This window comes from Lacerta agilis, chromosome 3 (assembly GCF_009819535.1).
Source record: "Lacerta agilis isolate rLacAgi1 chromosome 3, rLacAgi1.pri, whole genome shotgun sequence".
In the NCBI taxonomy this organism is placed as follows: Eukaryota; Metazoa; Chordata; class Lepidosauria; order Squamata; family Lacertidae; genus Lacerta; species Lacerta agilis.
Genome location: NC_046314.1, coordinates 108,946,571 through 108,970,065, shown reverse-complemented (window position 1 = coordinate 108,970,065; position 23,495 = coordinate 108,946,571). Strand labels below are relative to the sequence as shown.

Sequence of the window (23,495 nt, the reverse complement as noted above, 5' to 3'; positions counted from 1 at the left end):
TGCTGAGGCGGCGGCAGCGACGCCTGGGGCAGCGGGGAGAAGCTCCCCGTCGCCGCAAAGGAGGCCTCCGCGCTTCCTGCTGAAGCGCAGGACGGCCTCCCCGGCTGCTGAGGCGTCGGTAGCGACGCCTGGGGCAGCGGGGAGAAGCTCCCCGTCGCCGCAAAGGAGGCCTCCGCGCTTCCTGCTGAAGCGCAGGACGGCCTCCCCGGCTGCTGAGGCGTCGGTTAGCGACGCCTGGGGCAGCGGGGAGAAGCTCCCCGTCGCCCCAAAGGAGGCCTCCGCGCTTCCTGCTGAAGCGCAGGACGGCCTCCCCGGCTGCTGAGGCGTCGGTAGCGACGCCTGGGGCAGCGGGGAAAAGCTCCCCGTCGCCCCAAAGGAGGCCTCCGCGCTTCCTGCTGAAGCGCAGGACGGCCTCCCCGGCTGCTGAGGCGTCGGTAGCGACGCCTGGGGCAGCGGGGAAAAGCTCCCCGTTGCCCCAAAGGAGGCCTCCGCGCTTCCTGCTGAAGCGCAGGACGGCCTCCCCGGCTGCTGAGGCGTCGGTAGCGACGCCTGGGGCAGCGGGGAGAAGCTCCCCGTCGCCCCAAAGGAGGCCTCCGCGCTTCCTGCTGAAGCGCAGGACGGCCTCCGCGGCTGCTGAGGCGTTGGTAGCGACGCCTGGGGCAGCGGGGAGAAGCTCCCCGTCGCCCCAAAGGAGGCCTCCGCGCTTCCTGCTGAAGCGCAGGACGGCCTCCCCGGCTGCTGAGGCGTCGGTAGCGACGCCTGGGGCAGCGGGGAGAAGCTCCCCGTCGCCCCAAAGGAGGCCTCCGCGCTTCCTGCTGAAGCGCAGGACGGCCTCCCCGGCTGCTGAGGCGTCGGTAGCGACGCCTGGGGCAGCGGGGAGAAGCTCCCCGTCGCCGCACAGGAAGCCTCCGCGCTTGCCGCCCACGCCCAGCCCGGGCTCCATGGCGGCTGAAGCGCCGGGGAGAGGCTCCATGCAGCCAGTGGCGGGGCGGAACTCCGGGTCATGATGTTGCCGGCGTACAAGACGACCCCCGACTTCAGAGAAGATTTTTCGGGCTTAAAAAGTCGTCTTATACGCCGCGATATACGGTATTTATGTTCACCCCATTCTCTAGTTCATGTTAGCAAATGCTAACCAAAGGCCTAAATCTCAGTGGAATGATAATCCTGTATCTGGGTTGCACAGCATCAGATTTTATGAGAGTGGTAAAGTGATTGACTGCTCCTCCATACAAAAACATTTCCTGCACATGGAAGAGAAGATGGAACCCTTCTCCCTAACATTTAAATGATTGTGTGGACTTCAAAGTGGTACAACCCAGACAAATGGATTAGTTCCTCAGTGGAAACTAGGCCATAAAAAGGAGGGTTGCCCTGTCACCTTACCAAAGTTAGAAAATTGCTTGTGATGCAACTGTATTGAGTTTATTATTATTGGTAGCAATTCAGCAAAGAAGTATTGACATGTTTGAATTGTTGGGGCTGGGAGCTCTCCTTAAACTCTGTTTTTAGGAGGCTACATGATTTGGCTACACGATTTGCTACCAAGAATGGAAGTCAAGGTGGAGGGTTTGTGGGCCCTTTTCCTCTAATTCAAGCACTGATTGTAGGCACTGCATTATTTTAATAGACACCATATGAATGCCTTGAAAAAGGACTATCGACTAGTAATATTTGTTGAAAATGTCCATGCTTTTTCATATCTAGTGCAAAATAATACGTTACTATATGTAACAATCCAAGTTTTATTGAAGGCTACAGTGAACTCCGCCCCCCCCCCATTCAGATCCTCGTTATTGTGACTTGGTTTCGTTTTCTGAGTCCATCATTATGGCAATACATTAAAAACATAAATAGAACTCATATTCTTAAAAGCATAGAGCAAGCCCACACTTTTCTTGATAAGTGAAAGAGAGTGGTGTAGTCAGTCCTGTAAAAGAAAAGCAGAATGTTAACTGACATCGGGTTCTTTAAACTCAGAAGAATGATTGTGTTAGTTTCTTGGGCAATTCATTGTATTTTGTCTTTAAAAGGCTGAAAATAAATGCAGATGCACTTGAGCATGGGGTTGTGTGTGTTAGTAGGTATAAAACAGATTTTTAAACGATTTAGGTCTTGCATAAATGTATCAAAATTGCAGGCATATGATGTTTAGAAAATCTGGAGTACTTAAGCATGCAGTAAGGACTACTTGTCTCTTGCACAACTGCAATCCTAACCACAGGGTGTAGATTTCACTGATCATCTCGGTAAACATGCCTAGAATCACATGCTTATTGTTATTCCTTTTCCCCTTCCATTGTGTTACGTTTTAAGAAACATATACCTAACTGGTACTGAGTCTAGACTAATTTTCACACTGACTCATTTCTATTCTATTCTAATACATTTTCTCTCTAATGCACTAAAGGCTGAAAAGCTAATAGTCTGCACATCTCAACCCAAACTGTCTTCTATGGTCAATCAATTGTCAGGAAGTGGGATGACTTTACCCAGCACCTTCTGTCCTAAATATAAGGTGTGTGGCGGAAGAATATGGTGCATGCCTTCCCTTCTTCTTCAGCTGCATTTCCCTAACCACCCCCTCTTCATTTTGTGACTTGTTCAAAAGTCATTAGTGTAACTGACTGAAAAGAGCATGATAAACTGACAAAGCATAAGAGCTTTTGCAAGCCATAAAAGTTTCCTTTAAAAATGAAAAGTACAGCAGGGGACATGAACCATGGTAGGCGTAATAAAATATAAGTGTAAATTTGAATACCAAGTAGCCAGAGAAATAAAAATAAATGTAAGTGTAGCATAGGTGAGGAGCAGGTGTGAGAATCAGTGAGAGATTACCAGAAGCGGATATAAAGTTATAGAGAAGCTAAACTTCATTACCATAAAAGCCAATTGGATGTGGTCTACTACTGAATTAAGTTTAGCAGGGACCATAGCATTAGAAAACAAAGTAGAAGGATAATACATTCAGAGTAGTAGGTGGCAAGTATCCAGGATTAATGTTGGGTGGATTCATTTGGGAAGGTTTAAGTTGTATTTATATTTAACCTCACTTCCTCTTAACACCTCAAATGTTCGTGTTCTGCCTTTTAATCAAGAATTTTATGAAGGTGGATTAGGGGAAAGGTAGTGGTCTTTTCATCAGTGCTTCTCTTTCAGTTTCAGCCAAACTTGGTTTTCTACATTGGGTTCAGTTGCATGTACAAGTCCATCTTATATCAGTAGGACTTGCATTTTAGAAATTATGTATGTATGTATGTATGTATGAATGAATGAATGTACAGTTTGTGTGAACACTGGAATCAGTGGAAATTGCAGCATTAACTTCTGTTAAGCTGGATCAGGCACCTCTTGTTTTCTTCCCATAGGTTCCAAAACACTTTAGTTATGCATATGACAGTGTTGTTAGGTTTATTAAGTTTAAAACTCATCTTGGGGCTCAACTCATAATAGGTGGCCAGGGAATTTTTGTGACAAGAAAATGTGCTACTTTGTCTTTGCATATATAGAAAGAGATTGTGTAAAATATTATATATAGGATGCATACAAAGCAGAAAGGTTTTTTCCTGTTAACATTCTATGCTTCCTAGAGAGGTCCGCTTTGAAACTCCAGAATACCTGGTTTGTTCAAATTCTATTTACTCTCAGGGGTGGCCCATGTCTGTGCTGTCCCTGCTGAAGCCTTGTTTATTGGGGTTATGCAGCTTCGGTTTCCAGATTCAGGTGAGATCTTCCAATAATCCTGTGAGATTTCACTGGAAGCCACTGCAGCCGATTCTCCAGCAGGGGGAGCACGCCTGTAGCAGAGCCTCTTTGATTCTGCTGCCTGAGGTGGCTGTCTCACTCTGTCCTTTGGACGGGCTAGCCCTGTTTACCTTTGTCTTCAGCTTTGGATTTATTTAAACTAACCTCAGCCATGTGTATGCTTACATTGTAAAAAATCACTCATAAGGTGTAAAAATGTTGGACTTCCACACTTCTGTCTCAGTATCCCACAGAACCACCAGATTGCCTTGTGGACTTGCCAGTTCAGTTCTCTGTCTCCTGGATTCCAGAGGTAAGCAGCCTTCCTTCTTTTTTCCGGTTGTAACAAACTTATTTGCTTAGCCTTCTGCAAGTACCTTGTCTAACATAAACTTGAGCGCTCTTCCTTTTGTTCCATTCATGTGAAAAAAATAACATAATGAACATTTTATATGCTATGTAAACTACTTAGAGGTTATGTGTGATTAAGCAGTATATAAATCCTGTTAAATAAACAAATAAACTTAAATTTGTATTTAGTATTAATAGGACAAAATCCAAAGAGTCTGTGGTCAATTTTTTCTGCACTTCATAACAAGTCATAACAACAACAACAACAACAACAACAACAACAACAACAACAATTATTATTATTATACCCCAACCATCTGACTGGGTTGCCCTAGCCACTCTGGGCAGCTTCCAATGAAGTATAAAGGAAAACACCAAACATTAAAAGCTTCCCAATACAGAGGTGCGCACCTGGCCCTTTAGTGGCACAGTTACCTCATTCTGGACCCAGGAGTCTCCCCATGCTGTTTCCGTCTACAGAAACAGTATGGGTGGAGTCTCGGGTCCAGAATGGGGTACCTTCTGTCTACTTGGGACTCAACCTCAATCCGTTAACCATCATCCATCCATTGGGAAGTCAGAGCTGTTTCAAATGCAACATTTGATATGTAATGAAGCTCAGCTGTCCAAAGAAAAGTCTTCGGATTCCATTGGCTGGCACATGATCCTTGCATGTCAGGCTGTAGACAATGAATATTTTTATTGCTATTATTTTCATTTTAATAGCTTCCTATCAATAAATATTCCCTGGGTGACTTCCAACTAAACAATATATAATATGCAAAGCAAACAATGAAAGACAATGAGAAAAATTCAGTGCAACAGACAGCCATTCTTTAACTGAATATATTGTTTAAACTATTCACATCACAACTCTGATATACACTCCCCCCCCCCCGCACTGCTGTCCTATGCCATTTGGGACACATGGGGGAACAAAAGACTGCAATATCAGGGAAATGGAGGTGACGCAAAGAATATGAAGAGTTGAAATGCTAGTAATTACCTTCTCCAATGAGAGGAGGAGAATGAGCAATTTCCTTAAGACTCATGATGACTCAAAGGTTGAGGGATCAGACTGGATACTGAGGCTTCTGTAGTGGCTAAGCATCCTCCTCTGGCACTACTTACAGGCAGCAAAAATTGAAAAGCAGATTATGTTTTGTACATAGAAATTACTATGGTGAGGGGACCAAAGGCGTGCAACCCTTCATAGGTTACCCTTGAGCCCCAAACTGTGTGGTTCCAGACAGGCAACTAGGTTCTTTGGAAATTAGAATTCTTCAAAAATGACGAAAGGTAAAAAAATCACCGGGAAGTAAAACCCATGAAGGGTCATATTCCTGTTTTTTTGTTCATATTCATGAACAAAGCTGATTACACCCGGAGGCTCACAGACAACTTTCCAATACCACCTTTTACATAAAATTGGACTCAGACCCCACAGAAGAATACAAAAAAGAACTGAACAAGATTGTTAAGGAGCTACCCCCACACATCCAAGAACAGATCCTCACTAACACACCAACAGAACCTCAACCAGGAACTTTCTATATTCTACCTAAAATACACAGACCTGGAAATCCAGGACGCCCCATCATCTCAGGTATTGGCACTATTACAGTGGGTGTTTCTGGTTATATGGACTCTGTCCTGAAACCAAATGCCATCAGTGCTCCCAGCTACGTACGTGACACCACAGATTTTCTGAGGAAAATACAATCTTTGAATAATCTTCCTAACAATACTATTCTAGTCACTATGGATGTGGAATCTCTGTATACCAACATCCCACACAACAATGGTTTACAAGCTATAAGGAACACCATTTCAGATAAAACCACAGCGGACTTTGCTACCAAACTCTGTCATTTTGTCCTTACCCACAACAACTTCAAATTTGGTGATGATCTGTTCCTCCAGATCAGTGGCACAGCAATGGGGACCCGCATGGCCCCACAGTGTGCCAACATCTTCATGGCAGATTTAGAACAACATTTTCTAAACTCCTACCCACTCAAACCTCTCTTGTACCTGCGATACATTGACGATATTTTTATGATCTGGACACATGGTCAACAGACCCTGGACACCTTCCACCAGAAATTCAATGACTTTCACCCCACCATCAACCTAACAATGAACCAATATGCAAGAAATACATTTTCTGGACACTAGTATAAAAAATACAGGATGGACACATAGGCACCACCTTATATCATAAACCAACTGACCGACAAACATATCTGCATGCTTCTAGCTACCATCCCAAACATACCAAACAATCCATTGTATATAGCCAGGCCCTACGTTATAGCCGCATCTGTTCCAACTCTACAGACAGAGACTTTCACTTAAGAGATATACAGCAAACCTTTTTAGAACTAAAATATCCGCCTGATGAAGTTAAACAACAGATCAACAGAGCCAGACTGATACCCAGAGAGAACTTGTTGCAAGACAGACCCAAAAAAGAAAACAACAGAACACCACTAGTAATCACATACAGCTCACAAGTTAAAACAGTACAGCGCATCATCAGAGATCTACAACCTCTCCTAGACAATGACAGTTCTCTTTCTCAAGCTCTGGGAGGAACACCTTTAATTGCCTACAGACAGCCACCCAATCTTAAACAACTCCTCACCCACAATAATACTACAACAGGACTCAACATGGACACTGGTACCAGAGCCTGCAATAAACCCAGATGCCAACTTTGCTGCCACATAAACCTGGACAACACCATTACTGGCCCCAACAACATCAAACATACCATCTCAGGACTATTTAATTGCTCATCTTCTAACATTGTGTATGCAATCAAATGCCAACAGTGCCCTTCAGCTCTCTATATTGGACAAACAGGCCAAACCCTACGCCAAAGGATAAATGGACATAAATCTGATATCAGGAATCACAAGACAGAGAAACCAGTAGGAGAACACTTCATTTTCCCCCCAAATTAATTTTTTATTAGTTTTAACAAAATATAGCATACACATAACAGAAACACAAACAAACAATAAAAACAATAATAGAAAATAAACAAATCTTAATACACTATCTTATTTTCTTATCATTGTGGGTTGATTTCCTCATGTCCTCTCTTCCCGCGTTTCTTGAATATCATCTTTAGTAATTTCTTTACATTATTAACATCATCTTTTTATTAATTAACCTTAACATATCTTATTATCTGATATCCTTATCATTTATTCAAACAGTTATAAACCTTAAATCTATCTTCTGAATCTACAGCCTAACATATCTTTCAGTTTACATCTAATCTTTAATCTTACAATGATCTTTTAAATACATTTTGAATCTCTTCCAATCTTCTTCCACCGCTTCTTCCCTCTGGTCACGAAGTTTCCCGGTCAGTTCAGCAAGCTCCATATAGTCCATCATTTTCATCTGCCATTCTTCTATCGTTGGTAACTCCTCTGTCTTCCAGTTCTTAGCTATCAAAATTCTGGCTGCTGTCACACTTTGGGATTTCTTGATTTACAATACAAAGTAAAAAGGCTTCTGGTTTTTTATTAAATGTGTTTTTCAACACCTTCTTCAATTCATTATAAATCCTTTCCCAGGAGTCTTTTACCTTTGGGCACGTCCACCACATATGGAAAAATGTTCCTTCTACTTGCTTACATTTCCAGCATTTATTACTCTGTCCATGATACATTTTTGCTAATTTAACCGGTGTTAAATACCACCTGTACATCTTCATAACATTTTCTCTAAGAATATTACATGCTGAAAATTTTATACCTGTTCGAGTAGGAGAACACTTCAATCTCCCAAGACATTCTATACAAGATCTCAAAGTAGCTGTCTTAATACAAAGGAATTTCAGAAATAGACTGGAAAGAGAAGTTGCTGAATTGCAACATTACCAAACTCAAAACCACAGAGAGACCTGGTCTGAACAAAGACATTGGATTCTTATCTCATTATACATGACAAAGCTATCTTTAGCCATCTCACCCCTTGCTTTTTCCTTTAAGACTAATTGCAGTCGTTAACAGTCATCAACAGGTTTTCCACACCCATCAGCCAATCACCCATTCCCACCACCCTTCAGAATAATACCCCTCCTCACTCTCTCACTATATATATGGTGACTTCTATTTCAGTGTATCTGAAGAATTGTGCATGCACACGAAAACTCATACCAAGAACAAACTTAGTTGGACTCTAAGGTGCTACTGGAAAAAATTTTATTTTTTATTTTGTTTTGGTCATATTCCTGTAAGATTCCTGAGTAACCTAGGAAAAACAAACATGGAGAATAGTCAAGGGCTCAGGGGAGAGAGGGGGGGTAGTGTGACTAGCTGGGGTTGAAGCAACCTGTCCTGGAGATGAAGTTTTAAAACATTGCGTTTCCAGGCAGATTGAAGAGCATCTCTTGAGAACAAGCACTTAAGTCAGTTACATAAGGGGAAGGGTTATATGAGACAAAGGGGGAATGGACTGTGTCCAGCAGAAGGAAAGCATTACTAGACATGCTGAATGAGTGTAGATATGATGATACAAGTTTCCCACCATAGGATGCAGAGGGTAGTCTTAGGATGGAACAGTGAGGGGTCCTTTGTCTAGATTGGGGATAAGGAGCCTGGAAAATGGGGATAAAGAGCTCCAGCCAACATACATACATACATTCAGACATAATTTTATTTGCGTCCCACTTTTCCACAGTTCAACCCATGCTCAAGGCGGCTCATAGCATGAAGAAACACATAACAAAAGTAGTCACAAATGATATGATATGGGAAAGCTAAACAAGAGAAAGACATAGCTCAGTGGATGAGTGTGTGATTTGAATGCAAAAAGTCCCAGGTTCAGTCTCTGGCATCTCCAGGTGGGACTGGGGAAGACTCCTGTCTGAAATCCTAGAGAGCTGTTGCCAGCCAGTGTAGACAATATGGAGCTAAATAGTAGACTCAGTATAAGGCAGTTTGATGTTTCTAATAGTGAAATGACCATCATAATGCATTAGACATACAACATACAAAAAGCACCTTGGGCTTAGGACTGCATAGCTTTTGTGAATTCAGACTGAAAGACAAATCAAATAATTGTCATTTCCATACTTTTCCATTTCTGTCGTGGTGGCTTGCCAGCCCCGCTGAGAAATCCACCCTATTTCTTTCTTAGATGCAAGTACAACACACTGACTGATACTAAAATGTTAGCCCATGAGTAGCAATCTAATGTGAATTCACAAATATTTTTATGTCTAAAGGTGCTGAAAATCTTTGAATTTCAATTCAATATAATTCTTTATATGGGGAGCTGGTGTTTATGATGGCTGTAAATACTACACTCTAACCCTGTAAAAAATATCGTTACTAGGAATCATTTCATTCCTGTTAAATATAGAAACTTGAGTACCATATATTATTTGTATAGAATTAATAGTTTGTCCTGTTCATGGGATGCCCCCCTCTGGCAACAATGCAAAATACTTAATTTTCTACAAGTTTCTCACATTGAAATAATTATTTTGCTTATTTTTTAATGTAGTGCTGTCAGAGAATATGGTGCTTTACAGAGCAGCATAAGCTCTGTCATGCATGGCTGTGTGGTTTGTGAAAGTTCAGGGAGCACCAATTTGGAGAAGTGTTACAAAAGGCCTGAAAAAAGCATCCATATTCAGTATCCTCCTGCAAATTCCCCAGATGGCATTTTGGGCGCCGTAGGTTATCTTATCAAGGGTGTGCAACCCTTTCATAATTTGAGGCATCTGTATTGTTCAGTGTTTTAGACAAGGAGCCCTGGTCACATCCATGATACTCCATTGCATCCCTCCTTCTGTTTCCATATTTTTCTTCTTCCCAAAAGTCAGTATTCTGTGGCTACTGAGCATGCTCTGTCCTCACTAAGATGTTTTAAGGTTTGGTTTTTTTAATTTTTGTACTTCTACAAATCTTGGAGCTTTCCCGACCTGCCAATGTTTCTGTCTCACGTGTGGGCTGTGCAGTCAGACAACCAGTCTACATATTGTTTTTCATTACTCACAAAGAGAGAGAAGTCTTTTGAAATCATCAACCAGGACATTAAGACTGAAGAGATAAGCCCCGTTGTGCTTACAATTCTATATTGGAATATCAGATTTGTAAAATGTTGCATTGATTGCCTCAATGCCTTCGACATGTGCTGTGTCAGGAAGATTTGGGCACCGCAATGTAGGACAGAGTCTCCAACAAAAATGTGCTCTCCCAAGCCCATATTCCCAGCATGTTTGCACTCCTGTCTCAATGATGTCTGCACTGGCTTAGTCATGTCCACAGAATGGAAGATGGCAACATCCCCAAGGACATGCTCTACGGGGAGTTGGCTTCAGGCACTAGGTCTGTTGGCAGATCAACTATTTTCCAAAGATGTCGGCAAATATGACATGAAGGCTGGCAATGTCAGCCCGGTTGTGTGGGAATTCCTTGCAGACAACCACAAGGCCTGGGGAAAGACAGTTGGGCTGTGCATCCAAAGGAGGAATGACCTCTGGGAGGAGCGCAGAGAGAGGAAATGCCATGGTGCATCTGCAGCAGCACAACCAGACGACTTTGTCTGCCCCAGCTGCAACAAAATATGCCTCTCCTGTATTGGTCTCTACAGCCAGAGCAGACACTGCAAGCTTCCAACAGTTTGACTTCACACTCAAAGACACACTCTTCCATTGTCTCCCAAGACAGACGGATGACAACCAAACAACTGTACTGCAAACATTAAACGGCCAGATTTTTATGGTAATGCAATCTGCATCTGCATAAGAAAACTGCAAATGATTTTTTTCCTTATCTAGTATTATTCACAAGTACAAACAGCTGGACTTGCCTGCCCCTTGATGCTAAATGTCCAGGTTGATGGTTTTAAAATACTTAGCTGTTTTCTCTCTCTTTGTGGGTAATGGAAAACAATATGTAGACTGGTTGCCTCTTGTTCTAGATATTTTGGGTATTCAGCATGCATGTGCTAGTTCTTGATAGGTATTTACTTCTTACATCTGTAGGTCACCTTAATGAAAACATTGACAAGACCCTTAACTCAAACAGTGCAAGTGTCACTGTTAGAATACCAGCACACTCTTGTTAAAGGGAATGTAAATAGATTTCAGGTACCATAATTGATTTCCCCCACTAACAGCTGTTTCCTATTTCATCTTCTAGTACTTTTGGACTTTAAGCTTGATGGTTGTCCCCCCACCTCTTTTTTATATAATAATAGACATGGCTTTATGGCATCTGTATTAAAAATGGGTAATTTTCCTTATGGTCCCTGTCTTCCTGCTGGGTTGATAATGTTTTGATGTATTTTTCTTGTGCTCTGATGAGAGGTCTGCTGCTGCTGCTCTGACATATTCATTTGGATGAATAATTATAACGTGCACAATGTCAAGCTGAAGATGGTAGGGTTTTGTGCGTCATGACAAGCCTAGTAGCCAGTGCAGGTGTCTCACAGCATGATCAGTAGCAGCCAGTGTATTCTGGCTCAGAGGAGACATTTTAGAATAGTCAGAAATCAGCACCAAGGGCAAGGCGGCTGCCATTGTTTCATGTGCCAAATAAACCAAGAGCTTCCCAATGACAAGTGCGAGTACATCTACTTACTTCAGATACATACTTTATTCTTTTTTCTAATTAGCCAGATAAATTTGCTCTGTACTCGGTTTTTGCCAAAATATGCAGTTAACTGCATATATTATTCAAGGGACCTTATATTAAACCCCTCCTTTTTCCTCTGAATTTTTAGTTAAAGTACATATCCAGTAAAATATGCGATGCAGGATCTTCAAAATAAGCCTGGTGTATTTCTAGCTTCTATTGCTAAGCCTGCAATGGAATTGTGGAATATTGAATCAATAAAACACACAAAGGCTTGGATGGTTGACAAGGGGAGTTTTTTAAAGATTTCAGATCTGATGCTTTCCCCCCCTTTCACTGGTGGATATATCGGAAGGATCGGGAGGGGTACTGAAGAGGGGGTTCAGCTTGAGTAAATGACAAATGGAAACCATTTTCCAGGCAAATCTGAAAGAATCATAAATTACTAGGAGAAGAGACCTAGCGGGTCATCCAATCCATACCCCTGCTGTGTCAGAACCTGTTCACTGCAGTGCATTTTTCTCATGTTTTTGTCTTAATCCTCCAATCAATGTAGTGGATATTGCCTAGCCTAGCAAGTCTTTCCCTCCATTATTTAGTTGAAAGGAATTTAAATTTCTTCTTAAGTTTTAATCATGAATGCTTTCTCTTAAGTTCTGTAATTGGGAATCCAGAAGACGTATTGCAAATCATTGAAGCATCTAAAATCTGTGAATTTGTGTTACAAGATGCAGTTTAAAACTTGCAAATGAATGTTGCCAGGATGAACAACTGCATCTTTTAAGCCATGACAGGTGGTGTTTTTTGGAGGGGGGGGGGAGACGTTGAGGAAGCAAGAGGGAGAGAGCAAAAACTTTAGACACTCTGCTACATCATTTCCTCTAAATAGTGAATTCATTTAGTCAAGTGCCTGATCAGTTTGGAAGCAAACTGTGTGCTTCGGGTATGAATGCAGAAGTAAATAAGTTTGTAAATGAAAAGAAAATGAATTTTTAAAAGACCCCAAAAGCTACCTGACAAAAAGAGGCGTGGGAGACGCTCTAAAGATACCAGGTCAGAGGGAGACTTATATCTATTGATTGTCTGTAGTTGAGGTAAGGAATGTGAGAAAGTCTATTGGAAAACACCTCTCCCTGCCTCTCAAAAGGAGGACAGTATCCTGAAGTGGTTTAGGGTTGGGGGAGGATTCATGCCATGAGATTTAAAAATAAAATAAATGCCCCTTTTCACTGTCCTGCAATGTTTTCTTTTTCTCTTTCTCCATCTTTTTCTACTAACACCTCCAATGCTCTGGTGTGGGACTGGCAATCTTCTAGCGCTATATAGCACAGCAGGAGTACAAGAAAAGTGTGAGGAGGTGGTCACACATTTGAACTTCTCTGCAGACAACTGCACAGAACATCTAGTTGCTTCAGGTAGAAAACCTGGGGTTGGAACAGGGCTAAAAGTGCTGTACACGTGAGTAACATGTGGATAGCACTAATTTCTTAATATGGATATTTGTTGAATCTCTTTCTGTGTGTGGAAAGAGCCAGATACTTAGTATCTTTCAAGAGTTTTATTTTGCCACCATGATCTGAGCCCAGCATTGGCCATCTGCCTATCACTTTGCCTTCCTCCACCTTGCAAGACAGCAGCACTCTTCTCTAACTGTTAGTTGTCTTGGGACAGAAGAGATTAAGGTATTAATATACTCTGGCTTCTAGCGCCGGTGAGGTCACCAGGGGCCAGTGGGAGATTGCACTTCCTGGCCCCATCAACTGTGTAGTGAAGGAGCAGCTGCTCCAGTGCTTGCTTATAAAATATTAGGTGCCTTATAATTGTAATAATTATTACTAACATCATTTCTACGCTGCTTTATACTTTTAAGAAAAAAATCTCAAACCAGTTTACAACACATTAAAGCATCAAATAAAACAATCCTGAATCACTGAAAAAAGTCAAACATAAATTACACATTCAAAGCAACATAATTAACAGGAAACTAATTGTCTTAAAGATTTCAAATAAGTGTTAAATAAGAAAAAAATTGAAAATGAAATGGTGCAGTTCGCTTTTCTTGCTCAGTTCCTGTTTCCGCTGGCTCAGCCACTCCTAAACTGAACATGATCCTTAAGCATGCCTACATTTCAATAGATGCCAGGATTGGAGATCCAAACCCAACACTCCAGCCCTCTGAACAGAGCAGAGGTGCAAAGAGCTTCTGTCTTTGAGTGACGGTGGCTGATACAGATGCCCTTTCCCCGGGCACCAATGATACACCCTCAAATTTCCAAATTTGCCTTCTGGTTCCTAAAAGGCTCCATCTTGCAGTACCCCAGAGATGGTGATGAAGGACAGGCAGATGTGTATTTCGAAGCTAAAATGCTTGCTTCCCTTTGCTAATAGAGGGCTGGGGGGAAATAAAAATGGGATATGCTTTTCTTTCAAACTCCAGGAACGTCTGTAAGTCCCAAACAGCGCTACAGTCTGGAGCCCTCGATAGAGCACTCTTGTTGCGGGGCTGGAGATAATTAGCAACATTTTGTTGTGGGTCCCTGCTTGTTCATATTATTTTTTTAAAAAAGCAACTAAAAAAAATCTTCCCTGTTTATTTTGTATAAGTCAGCTTTAATTGCAGGTATAATAATAAATCAGTTGGTAGAATCCAAGGATGACATTCTATATGCAGAATACATCTTCTGCTCCTGGAAAGGCTTTTAAGTTGCACTAGATCATTTTGTGAGAAAAGAGAAACTAAATTCTGCTGGATGTTTGGGAATTGGTAGCACTACTTTCCTTTGGCTTGTACTATTGGGACTTGCTCTGTGCTGCTTGTCATTTTTAATACTGTATTTGGTGATTGGTCGTTAGCATCATATTCGAAAGGGTCTGGGAGAATGTGATGGTAACAACCAATACCAAGATGAAAAACGTGTTGAGCTTTATGGAAGTGAGAGATGGGCAGTGAGAGATGTTGAGCATCACATTGCAGGACAGAGTCTCAAACAAAGGTGAGCTCTCCCAAGCCCACGTCCCCAGCATATTCACACTTCTTTCTCAGCGATGTCTATGCAGGCTGGATCAGGTCCACAGAATGGAAGATGGCAGGATCCTCAATGGCATGATTTCCGCAGAGCTGCCTTCAGGCACCATGCCTGTTGTCTGACCGACTCTGCATAGACCAACCCTGCATTACAAAGATGTCTGCAAATGGGACATGGAGGCTGGCAACCTTAACCCGCCTTGTGGGAATCCCTTGCAGACAGCCACAGCACCTGGAGACAGATCAGTCAGGTCATGCATCCACAGTAGTGACCAGAGGAGAAATGACCACTGGCTGGAGGAAGAACTGTGAGGGGAGAGACTTCATCCTCTTTCCACCTGCCTTGCTCCACCCTCTAGTCTTAGCTTCACAATTTGTAGTGTATTATTTTATGTACTGTGGCTTGCCGATTTATTGATTAGTTTAGAAATTGTTTATTGTAAATGTTGAGTGGATTTCTGTTTAACTTTTATATGTTGATATTATTTTATATTACTCTAATAATTGTTGAATGTTACTGTTTGATGTAGGTTGCTTATTTTAAAGTTTTGTTTTATTATCACATTTTTGTATTGCATTAGATTGTTATAAGATGTACATTTTTTGTTTCTTGTGCTTGTAAACCGCCTTGAGTATCGTAAGATAGAAAGGTGGTATACAAATTATTATTATTATTAATAATAATAATAATGCATCTGTGCAACCGCATAGTTTCATCTGCTCCAGCTGCAACAAAACAACTCTCTCCCCTGTTGGTCTCTACAGCCACAGCAGGAGCTGTAACTCTCGAACAGTTTGACTTAACCCTCAAAGGCAAACACTTCCATTGTCTCTCGAGACAAATTGATGCCATCCGGTGGCTCATGCCAGAGTTTCACTGTATCTTGTCCACCTAAAATCGTGAAGCGGCAGAGTCGCTCCTTATTCCTTTACCAAGTATCTTGTCACAGATAAAAATGGAATCCATGGAAATTGCTTAAAGGGGAAATGTTCAGAAATAAACTGGTTGAAGTGTAAAATGGATGATAAATTCCTCCATGATTTGCATGACAAAGTAATGCAGCTGATTTTGAGATAGAGATTTAGATATGCATATGGAAAGTCAGTTGGCAACATCAATGAAGCATGCAAATAAGATCAGATGAGCAGATCACTTTAAGAAAAGATTTGGCCACCTTTTAAGGAACATCATCGAAAAATTGCAATTAGTATTAAAATTAATTGGATTTCAAAATGTATCTGTGGATTCTAATCCCTTGATGTTTCTTTATTTCTACTGGAAACCCTTTGAATTCCCTAAAGATAAAGATAACAATGATTATTAGAGGATTTATCTGTATGTGATGTAGGGAAATGTGAAAAATCAAAATGGAAAGCATCTGTTGCAAGTACCAGAAAATTATGCTATTAATTTAAGTGTCATCAGAGCACAAAAGATCACATTCCAAGACAGTGTGAAAATTATTAAAATACTGGAAATAATAGTACTTAAGATGAAGATATTATGCTCTAAGATCTGGTTAAGTGACTGACACTATTATATCACTTCAGGTATTATAAAAGTAACAAAATGCTTTTAAAGATAATAAGCGTTACATTTTGAGATTGGCAGTATTCACACTTTTCTGCTTAAGTGCTTTCTCACTTTAATATAATTTAATAACAGTAGGGGGAAAATCCAACATTTTCTTTCTCAAGCTCTGCCCTTCCTTTTTTCAGTATTTTTCATGTAATAACAAAAAACGGCATCTAAGCAATTTTTGCAACATCCAAAACTTCATTTTTGCCTTTTGACACTGGTTAAAAGACACATATTTGTTCTTTACTCTTAGAAGATATAATTTCATTTCATGGCGCTTTAGAATTGAATACTACATAACTGTTAAAAAAAAACCCACACACCTAAAATACCTTGCTGCTCCACTATAATGAAATTTATATATACATGTATAAACTCTGACATTATACAATTTGGTGATATACGGGCTTTGCCAGATGTCCCTGCTAATTCTGCCAAAGGACCCTAGGGTCTCCCAGAGTGTAATTTAAAAGTGTGCTAAATGTAACAGGAGAGCAACCACACAAGTTTCTTTCTCTCTTCCTCCTGAAATGTGAGTCAGCAGTTGGTTCTTAGCACACATTTTAGTTAGGTTCCCCCACCCCCAAAGCCCACATTATTGGCAGAAGAATATACTGGATACAGTTGTAACAGGATTCCTTTAATTGCAGCATATTTCTAGGCTTCCTGGTACTGTATTCTAAATCACTTGATGTTAATTGTGTATGTGTTAGAGGCCTTGCAATGCAAACCTGATGTTCTCAGAGGTAAATATCAGATATTCTTGGTGGTTGTTTTTTCATTGACCACTGAATCCATTTGTTATGAGTTAAAAATGAATTTTAAAAATAGCTTTGAGAAATAAGCCATGTTTCCCCTGCTTTCAGCATGGAATACTTTGTATTGAAATCCCCCCCTTTAATGGTTTGAAAGGTGACTCATAGCATAGCTAAAAAATGCAGCATTTGTGTGGCCTGTTCAAAACTCTTAAGTGTTTTGGGGTGAAATTCCAGTATTTTTTCCCCTGCCACATATTTTACTGTTGAATGTATGCTAGACTTTAAAATGTTGGAACAGGCTGTTATTAAAAAGCTATTCTGTATTGCTGTTGGTAAAGTGCCATCTATAAAATTTGTTACAATTTCCTTCTCTCTTAGAGCTCCTTATTAAGCATTCACAGTCAGTTCTTGGCAGCATTAGAATCATTGAAGGAGTTTTGGAATGCTCTAGATGAAATTGATGAGAAGACCTGGGTACTTGAGCCAGAAAAACCCACACGGAGTGCCACAATGCGAAGGATTGCCGTTGGTAAGAATAAAAAGGACAACTTCATGTTGACTTCAGGTTAATGGAGATCACAGAAACGGAAATGCAAGACGTTTAAAATTATTAGTTTTCATGTGAAAATGTGGCTTTAAAACAGAACACATTGATTAATATCAGCTATTAAATCTGACATCGTTTCACGAACTGCAGTATCAAATCACAATATGTCAGAATTTAGATTGCAAGTTCCTCAACTAACTTTCAAGTCCCATAGAATTCAGTAGGATTAAAGCATAACTCTTTAGATCCCACCCCTTGGTTTTCAGATGGTGCATGCAAATGTCACAGCTGTCACAGAAGACTCGTTGCATGCCTCTTTCAAGATTCTACCTGCCTTCCATAGCTTTTTTGAACATGTGAATTAAAAAGTTTTTAACCTTAAAAAAAATTACACCTGCTATTTGAATAATTTGGTGGCATTTTAATCGATTAAAAGTAGTTTTAATCGATACCTCTGACCAGTGAAGCAACTAGCTAATGTAAGCCTAATTAATAATAAAAAACATGTTCTAAATAAGAAGTGGGAAAGCAAAGCATGTGAAATGGATTAAACAATTTGAAGCTAGTAACTTTTGCAGTAGCAAATGTTAAAACTGAAGAAAAGGTCTGATGTATTGTTTTTAGAAATGACCAGCACAATGTTTTGAGCTCAAAGCCTAAACTAAGATTGCTCTTGCAGATTCCTTTTGTGTTTGTGAAGTTTAATTGAGTAAGGATGAAACTATATGTAGTTATGTCTGTTCCAGGAAACAACATTTCAATTAATATAGAGGTAGATCCCAGACACCCCACCATGTTTCCTGAGTGTTACTTTCTTGGAGCAGACCACGGTAGGATGACTCCTATTTAAAAATCCATTTTGTCAATCATAATAGCTTTTCTGTCGCAGTGTATATCACTTTATGCTTACCGCAGGTTAACTTTATACTAAATTGAGTCTACTTGTTTCAGGCAGACCAAGCTAGAATCACACCATTGACCTTATTTTTTTAAAATTCTGTGTGTGTGCTCGCGTTGCTCAGAAAAACGTTGAAGATTCAATACATTACAAAACAATTTTGCACTGTTTAATATATTGCCAGCCTGTTCTATAAGATGGATTTAGCTGCTATGCTACAGAGAGCTATACTGTGCCCCGTGTCTTTCTTGGCTTGCTGATTGTCAGTTCTCAATCCATTGAAACAAGCTGCAGTAAAACCCCGGGAACTAAGGTTTGGCCAAAGGCATATGGTGACTAACATGCCCTAAGATTTATTCAAAGCTGTTTCTAGTTCTGTCATGACATCTCTGCTATGCCCATTTGTTTAATGTTATATTGTGCAGTGGGTGTGGTGTAGAGGAAGCCGCCTCATAGGCTAATGGGAGACATCTGGCAAGCTAAATTTGGCCCTCGGGCCAGAGGTTCCCCACCCCTGCTTTGTCATGTTCCCCTTATCTTTTTTTTTCTAAATTAGAAAGGCCCAAATGATGTAACATTTCCTCATAGGGGAGTTTGGGCTAGCTCTCTGATAATTTTGGCTGCACTATTCTACCCCTTTTTGAACTCTATTGTATCATTTTTAAGATGCAGTGAATATAATTGTACACAATGTTCAAAGTGTGGTCACACCATATACTGGTATTTGTACAATGGCATTATGGAATTGGCTGTTTCATTTTCAGTCCCTTTCCTATGATCCACCAAATGGAATTTGCCTTTTCACAGCAGTTGCATACCTTGAGCTGATTTTTTTCATTGAGGCTGCAGTCATTGCCCATTAAGCCCCTATCAGCATATCTGTGAAATTAGGAGTTTTTACCTCAGTGTGCATCAACTTGCACTTGCTTAGTTTCAACTGCACTTGCCATTTTACTAGCCTGTTCAACCAAATCCCAGGTGGCGCTGTGGGTTAAACCACAGAGTCTAGGGCTTGCTGATCATAAGGTCGGCGGTTCGAATCCCTGCTACGGGGTGAGCTCCCATTGCTCGGTCCCAGCTCCTGCCCACCTAGCAGTTCGAAAGCACATCAAAGTGCAAGTAAATAAATAGGGACCGCTCCAGCGGGAAGGTAAATGGCGTTTCCGTGCGCTGCTCTGGTTCGCCAGAAGCGGCTTAGTCATGCTGGCCACATGACCCGGAAGCTGTCTGCGGACAAACGCCGGCTCCCTTGGCCTATAAAGCGAGATGAGCGCCGCAACCCCAGAGTCGGACACGACTGGACCTGATGGTCAGGGGTCCCTTTACCTTTACCTCAACCAAATCGGAGAGCTACTTAAATAGTGAATAATTTAATATCACCCACAAACTTTGTCATCTCGTGACTCTTATCCTCGAACTCTGTCTCATTGTAAGCAAATTAAAAAAACAGAGGACCCTATATAGATTGATGGGCAATATCTGTTTACTGGTATATCCAGATCTTCATCCCCAAGAAGATCAGAGTAGTATACAGTGAATACTAGTGATGTGCTGGAAATGTTTGTTTTTAGGGCGGGAGGGGGATTTGTTTCTGTTCTTTTACCATTCTCTATTAAGTAATAAAAAAGGAGGACAACTTTCAGTGAAATTTTCATGGGTTTTCATGAGTGTTCTTTCATTCTACAAATAATACCTCCCATGGTCTGCACTCTGCAGGCTTCCTGAAAATCCCATGGCATCTATGATTGGTCTTTCTTGTAAGTTCAGAGATGTAATAACTAAACATTTAATGTCTGTACACATTGTGCCTTGCGTTGCAAGTTTACATAAAATCAATAGTGCAGAATACAGGGTGCCCAGTTACATGATGTGTTATATGCAGCATGCCTAACCTTGCAGTGCATGGACTTACATATCCAGCTGCCTTGTAAGCCAATATGCAGAAAAGTGGTGTATGCACAGAAAAATAAATACCATGCCTGGTAACTGAGAATTCATTCTCTGCTAAATCAGGCAGCCTGGGGGTGTTATTGTTTTTATTATGACTATGTTGTGCATTTTGCATATTTATGATGTAAAACTGTGATAAATAAATTTAATAAATAATAAAAAACAGCATAAAATTTTAGGATGTAGCTGCCCTCCTCCTCCTCCAGTCCCCTTTAAAGGAAGTCTGTTTGTAGAATGCTCTTGGGGGTAGTGCCAACACATATGATTTTTATTTTCAGTGGTAAATCCCTTGAAAGTCAAGCTGAACAGCAACATACACCTGTGGTAAGTGTGTTTGGTTGTAGACATTTAGTTCATAGCTTTGTTGGGAGTGTTGCTACTTTATTTTCCTTCTTTCCAGGGATCCAGAACTCAGTTTACTACAAAATTTGAAAGAGGTTTTAGAAATTGATTTTCCATCTCGAGAAGCTCTTGAAAAATCTGTAAGTTGCTCTGTGGTTATTATGTTCATATTTTGAATACTATGGCAAAAGGGAATTTTGTAGCATAACAGAATAATTAGGAGCATTAATACATGTGATTGAGACATCCAAAATAAGCTTCACTTCGTAAGTTTTAAAGATTTGTTCAAATGTTTATCATGTCCCAGTAATAAAAATTTGAAATATGACAAGAGTACAAACGAAGATAATAAATTATTATTTATTTATTATGTTTAAAATCTGTATACTGCTCTATACCTGTAGATCTCAGTGCAGTTCACAATAAAAAGAAACCAAATGCAATTTACAATAAAGGGTCGTTGCACGATCTTCGAAAATTCATTGAGTTTTATTCTTAATAAGGACATGATTAAAGCTCAAAATACATTGCACACCTAGTGATAATTTAATGATACTTCACTCTTAATTGCAAAATTTCCACATCAACGATTTTCCACAAGATGGTCACTAGTTCAAAGCCAATTGAAACCGACTACCTGGGATAAACCAAGGACCAAGCTCTTCAATCTGTTGGTATCTCATAATATACATTCTGGAGAAACATTCTTTATATTTGTGGGTTGGCACCATTAAGGCAACATTTTAATCTCGGTGTCCTGTCAGGGTAATCATTGCTTCAGTCATTCTTTGAGTGATTGTCATCTAATTAACGAAGTAAATGAGTAAAAAGGAAGATGGAAGCACACTTCCCTTGTATCCTGATGTCTTAAAATAGGCAGACTACAGCTCCCATCATGCTGGCTCATAGTTGGAGCGTGCAACACACTGGCCACCCCTGTTCTAACAAATGACCATTTCCCTCTGGGCACGCGTAAAGGGATTAATACCTGCTGACTACAGATAAATGTATTAAAAATAAAGGGTAAAAAAGCATTTTCTAATCAGTTGGGGGATGCCTTCAGTTGATAACAATTTTAAAGTTTAGTTCTTAATAAATTATCATAAATGGATTCTTGTACATTTTCTTATAAACAATAAGCCAAGCACAAATCTAATTGTTTAAAATGGGTGAAAGAAGTTGACATGCTTTATTCTATGTGCTCAAGCTGCATTCCATATTTTTTAGGACTTCTCTATGGATTGCGGGATCTGCTACGCTTACCGTCTTGATGGGACTATTCCAGACCAAGTCTGTGATGACCCCCGCTGTGGCCAGCCTTTCCATCAAGTTTGTTTATATGAGGTAAAGCAATTTACGGTAGCGTTTTAGGATTATGGAACGGAAAATTGATGGGTGGGTGCAATCATACGAGCACTCTTTTGTGCTGTTATAGGAGAGGAGGCATTTTTTTCCTGCAGCCCCCAGTGCCCACATCCGCAAAAAAAAAAAAAAAAATGTTCTGAAGAATGCCTGTAGATCAGGGGTCAGCAAACTTTTTCAGCAGGGGGCCAGTCCACTCTCCCTCAGACCTTGTGGGGGGCCGGACTATATTTTGGAAAAAAACAAGAATTCCTATGCCCCACAAATAATCCAGAGATGCATTTTAAATAAAAGCACACATTCTATCCATGTAAAAACACCAGGCAGGCCCCACAAATAACCCAGAGATGCATTTTAAATAAAAGAACACATTCTACTCATGAAAAAACACGCTAATTCCTAGACCATCCGCGGGCTGGATATAGGAGGCGATTGGGCCGGATCCGGCCCCCAGTCCTTAGTTTGCCTACCCATGCTGTAGATAGCACATTGAAGCTATTTGTACTCCTGATACAAACCAAGCGTACATGTTGTGTTTGATCACACATTATATGCCAGCCAGCATATAAGCATGTTTCACCACAGATGTGTGAAATTTCAAAATTTTGGGTTAGGACTCATAGCACAGGAATGTTGTGCTGCAAAGGAATATGCAAAAGATCACACAGTTCCAGTTGGGGTTAAACTGAAATTGTGAAGTTATTGTGCCAAAACTGAATAGCCCGATTTAAATTATATTTGGGGGGAAAATAAGGTAATAGGTTTTCATAATTTACCCAGGAATTAGGTAAATTTTAAATTGAAAGAAATTTTGGTTAAGAAGGTAATTTGTTAGAAACTGCCAAAGAAGATTAGGGAATTGAAATTCAGAAGGGGGGGGGATTGGGGGAAGTCACTTACTGATGTAAAGAAAAAGTTGTTGTTGTTGTTGTTCAGTCGTTCAGTCGTGTCCGACTCTTCGTGACCCCATGGACCAGAGTACGCCAGGCACGCCTATCCTTCACTGCCTCTCGCAGTTTGGCCAAACTCATGTTAGTAGCTTCAAGAACACTGTCCAACCATCTCATCCTCTGTCGTCCCCTTCTCCTTGTGCCCTCCATCTTTCCCAACATCAGGGTCTTTTCTAGGGATTCTTCTCTTCTCATGAGGTGGCCAAAGTACTGGAGCCTCAACTTCAGGATCTGTCCTTCTAGTGAGTACTCAGGGCTGATTTCTTTGAGAATGGATAGGTTTGATCTTCTTGCAGTCCACGGGACTCTCAAGAGTCTCCTCCAGCACCATAATTCAAAAGCATCAATTCTACGGCGATCAGCCTTCTTTATGGTCCAGCTC

At 40.7% G+C, this 23,495-nt stretch overlaps 1 protein-coding gene across 3 annotated transcripts in view; it reads left to right on the top strand.

Annotated features, from left to right (window-relative positions):
- Positions 1 to 23,495, top strand: part of FANCL (FA complementation group L) — a 47,016-nt gene that overhangs the window by 19,886 nt on the left and 3,635 nt on the right. For all 3 annotated transcript variants that reach the window (XM_033145129.1, XM_033145127.1, XM_033145128.1), the window contains 6 exons: positions 3,989 to 4,057; positions 17,443 to 17,593; positions 18,358 to 18,441; positions 20,738 to 20,783; positions 20,860 to 20,941; positions 22,029 to 22,145. In XM_033145129.1, the coding sequence (XP_033001020.1) occupies positions 3,989 to 4,057; positions 17,443 to 17,593; positions 18,358 to 18,441; positions 20,738 to 20,783; positions 20,860 to 20,941; positions 22,029 to 22,145 (549 nt within the window). The remainder of the gene's footprint in view (positions 1 to 3,988; positions 4,058 to 17,442; positions 17,594 to 18,357; positions 18,442 to 20,737; positions 20,784 to 20,859; positions 20,942 to 22,028; positions 22,146 to 23,495) is intronic.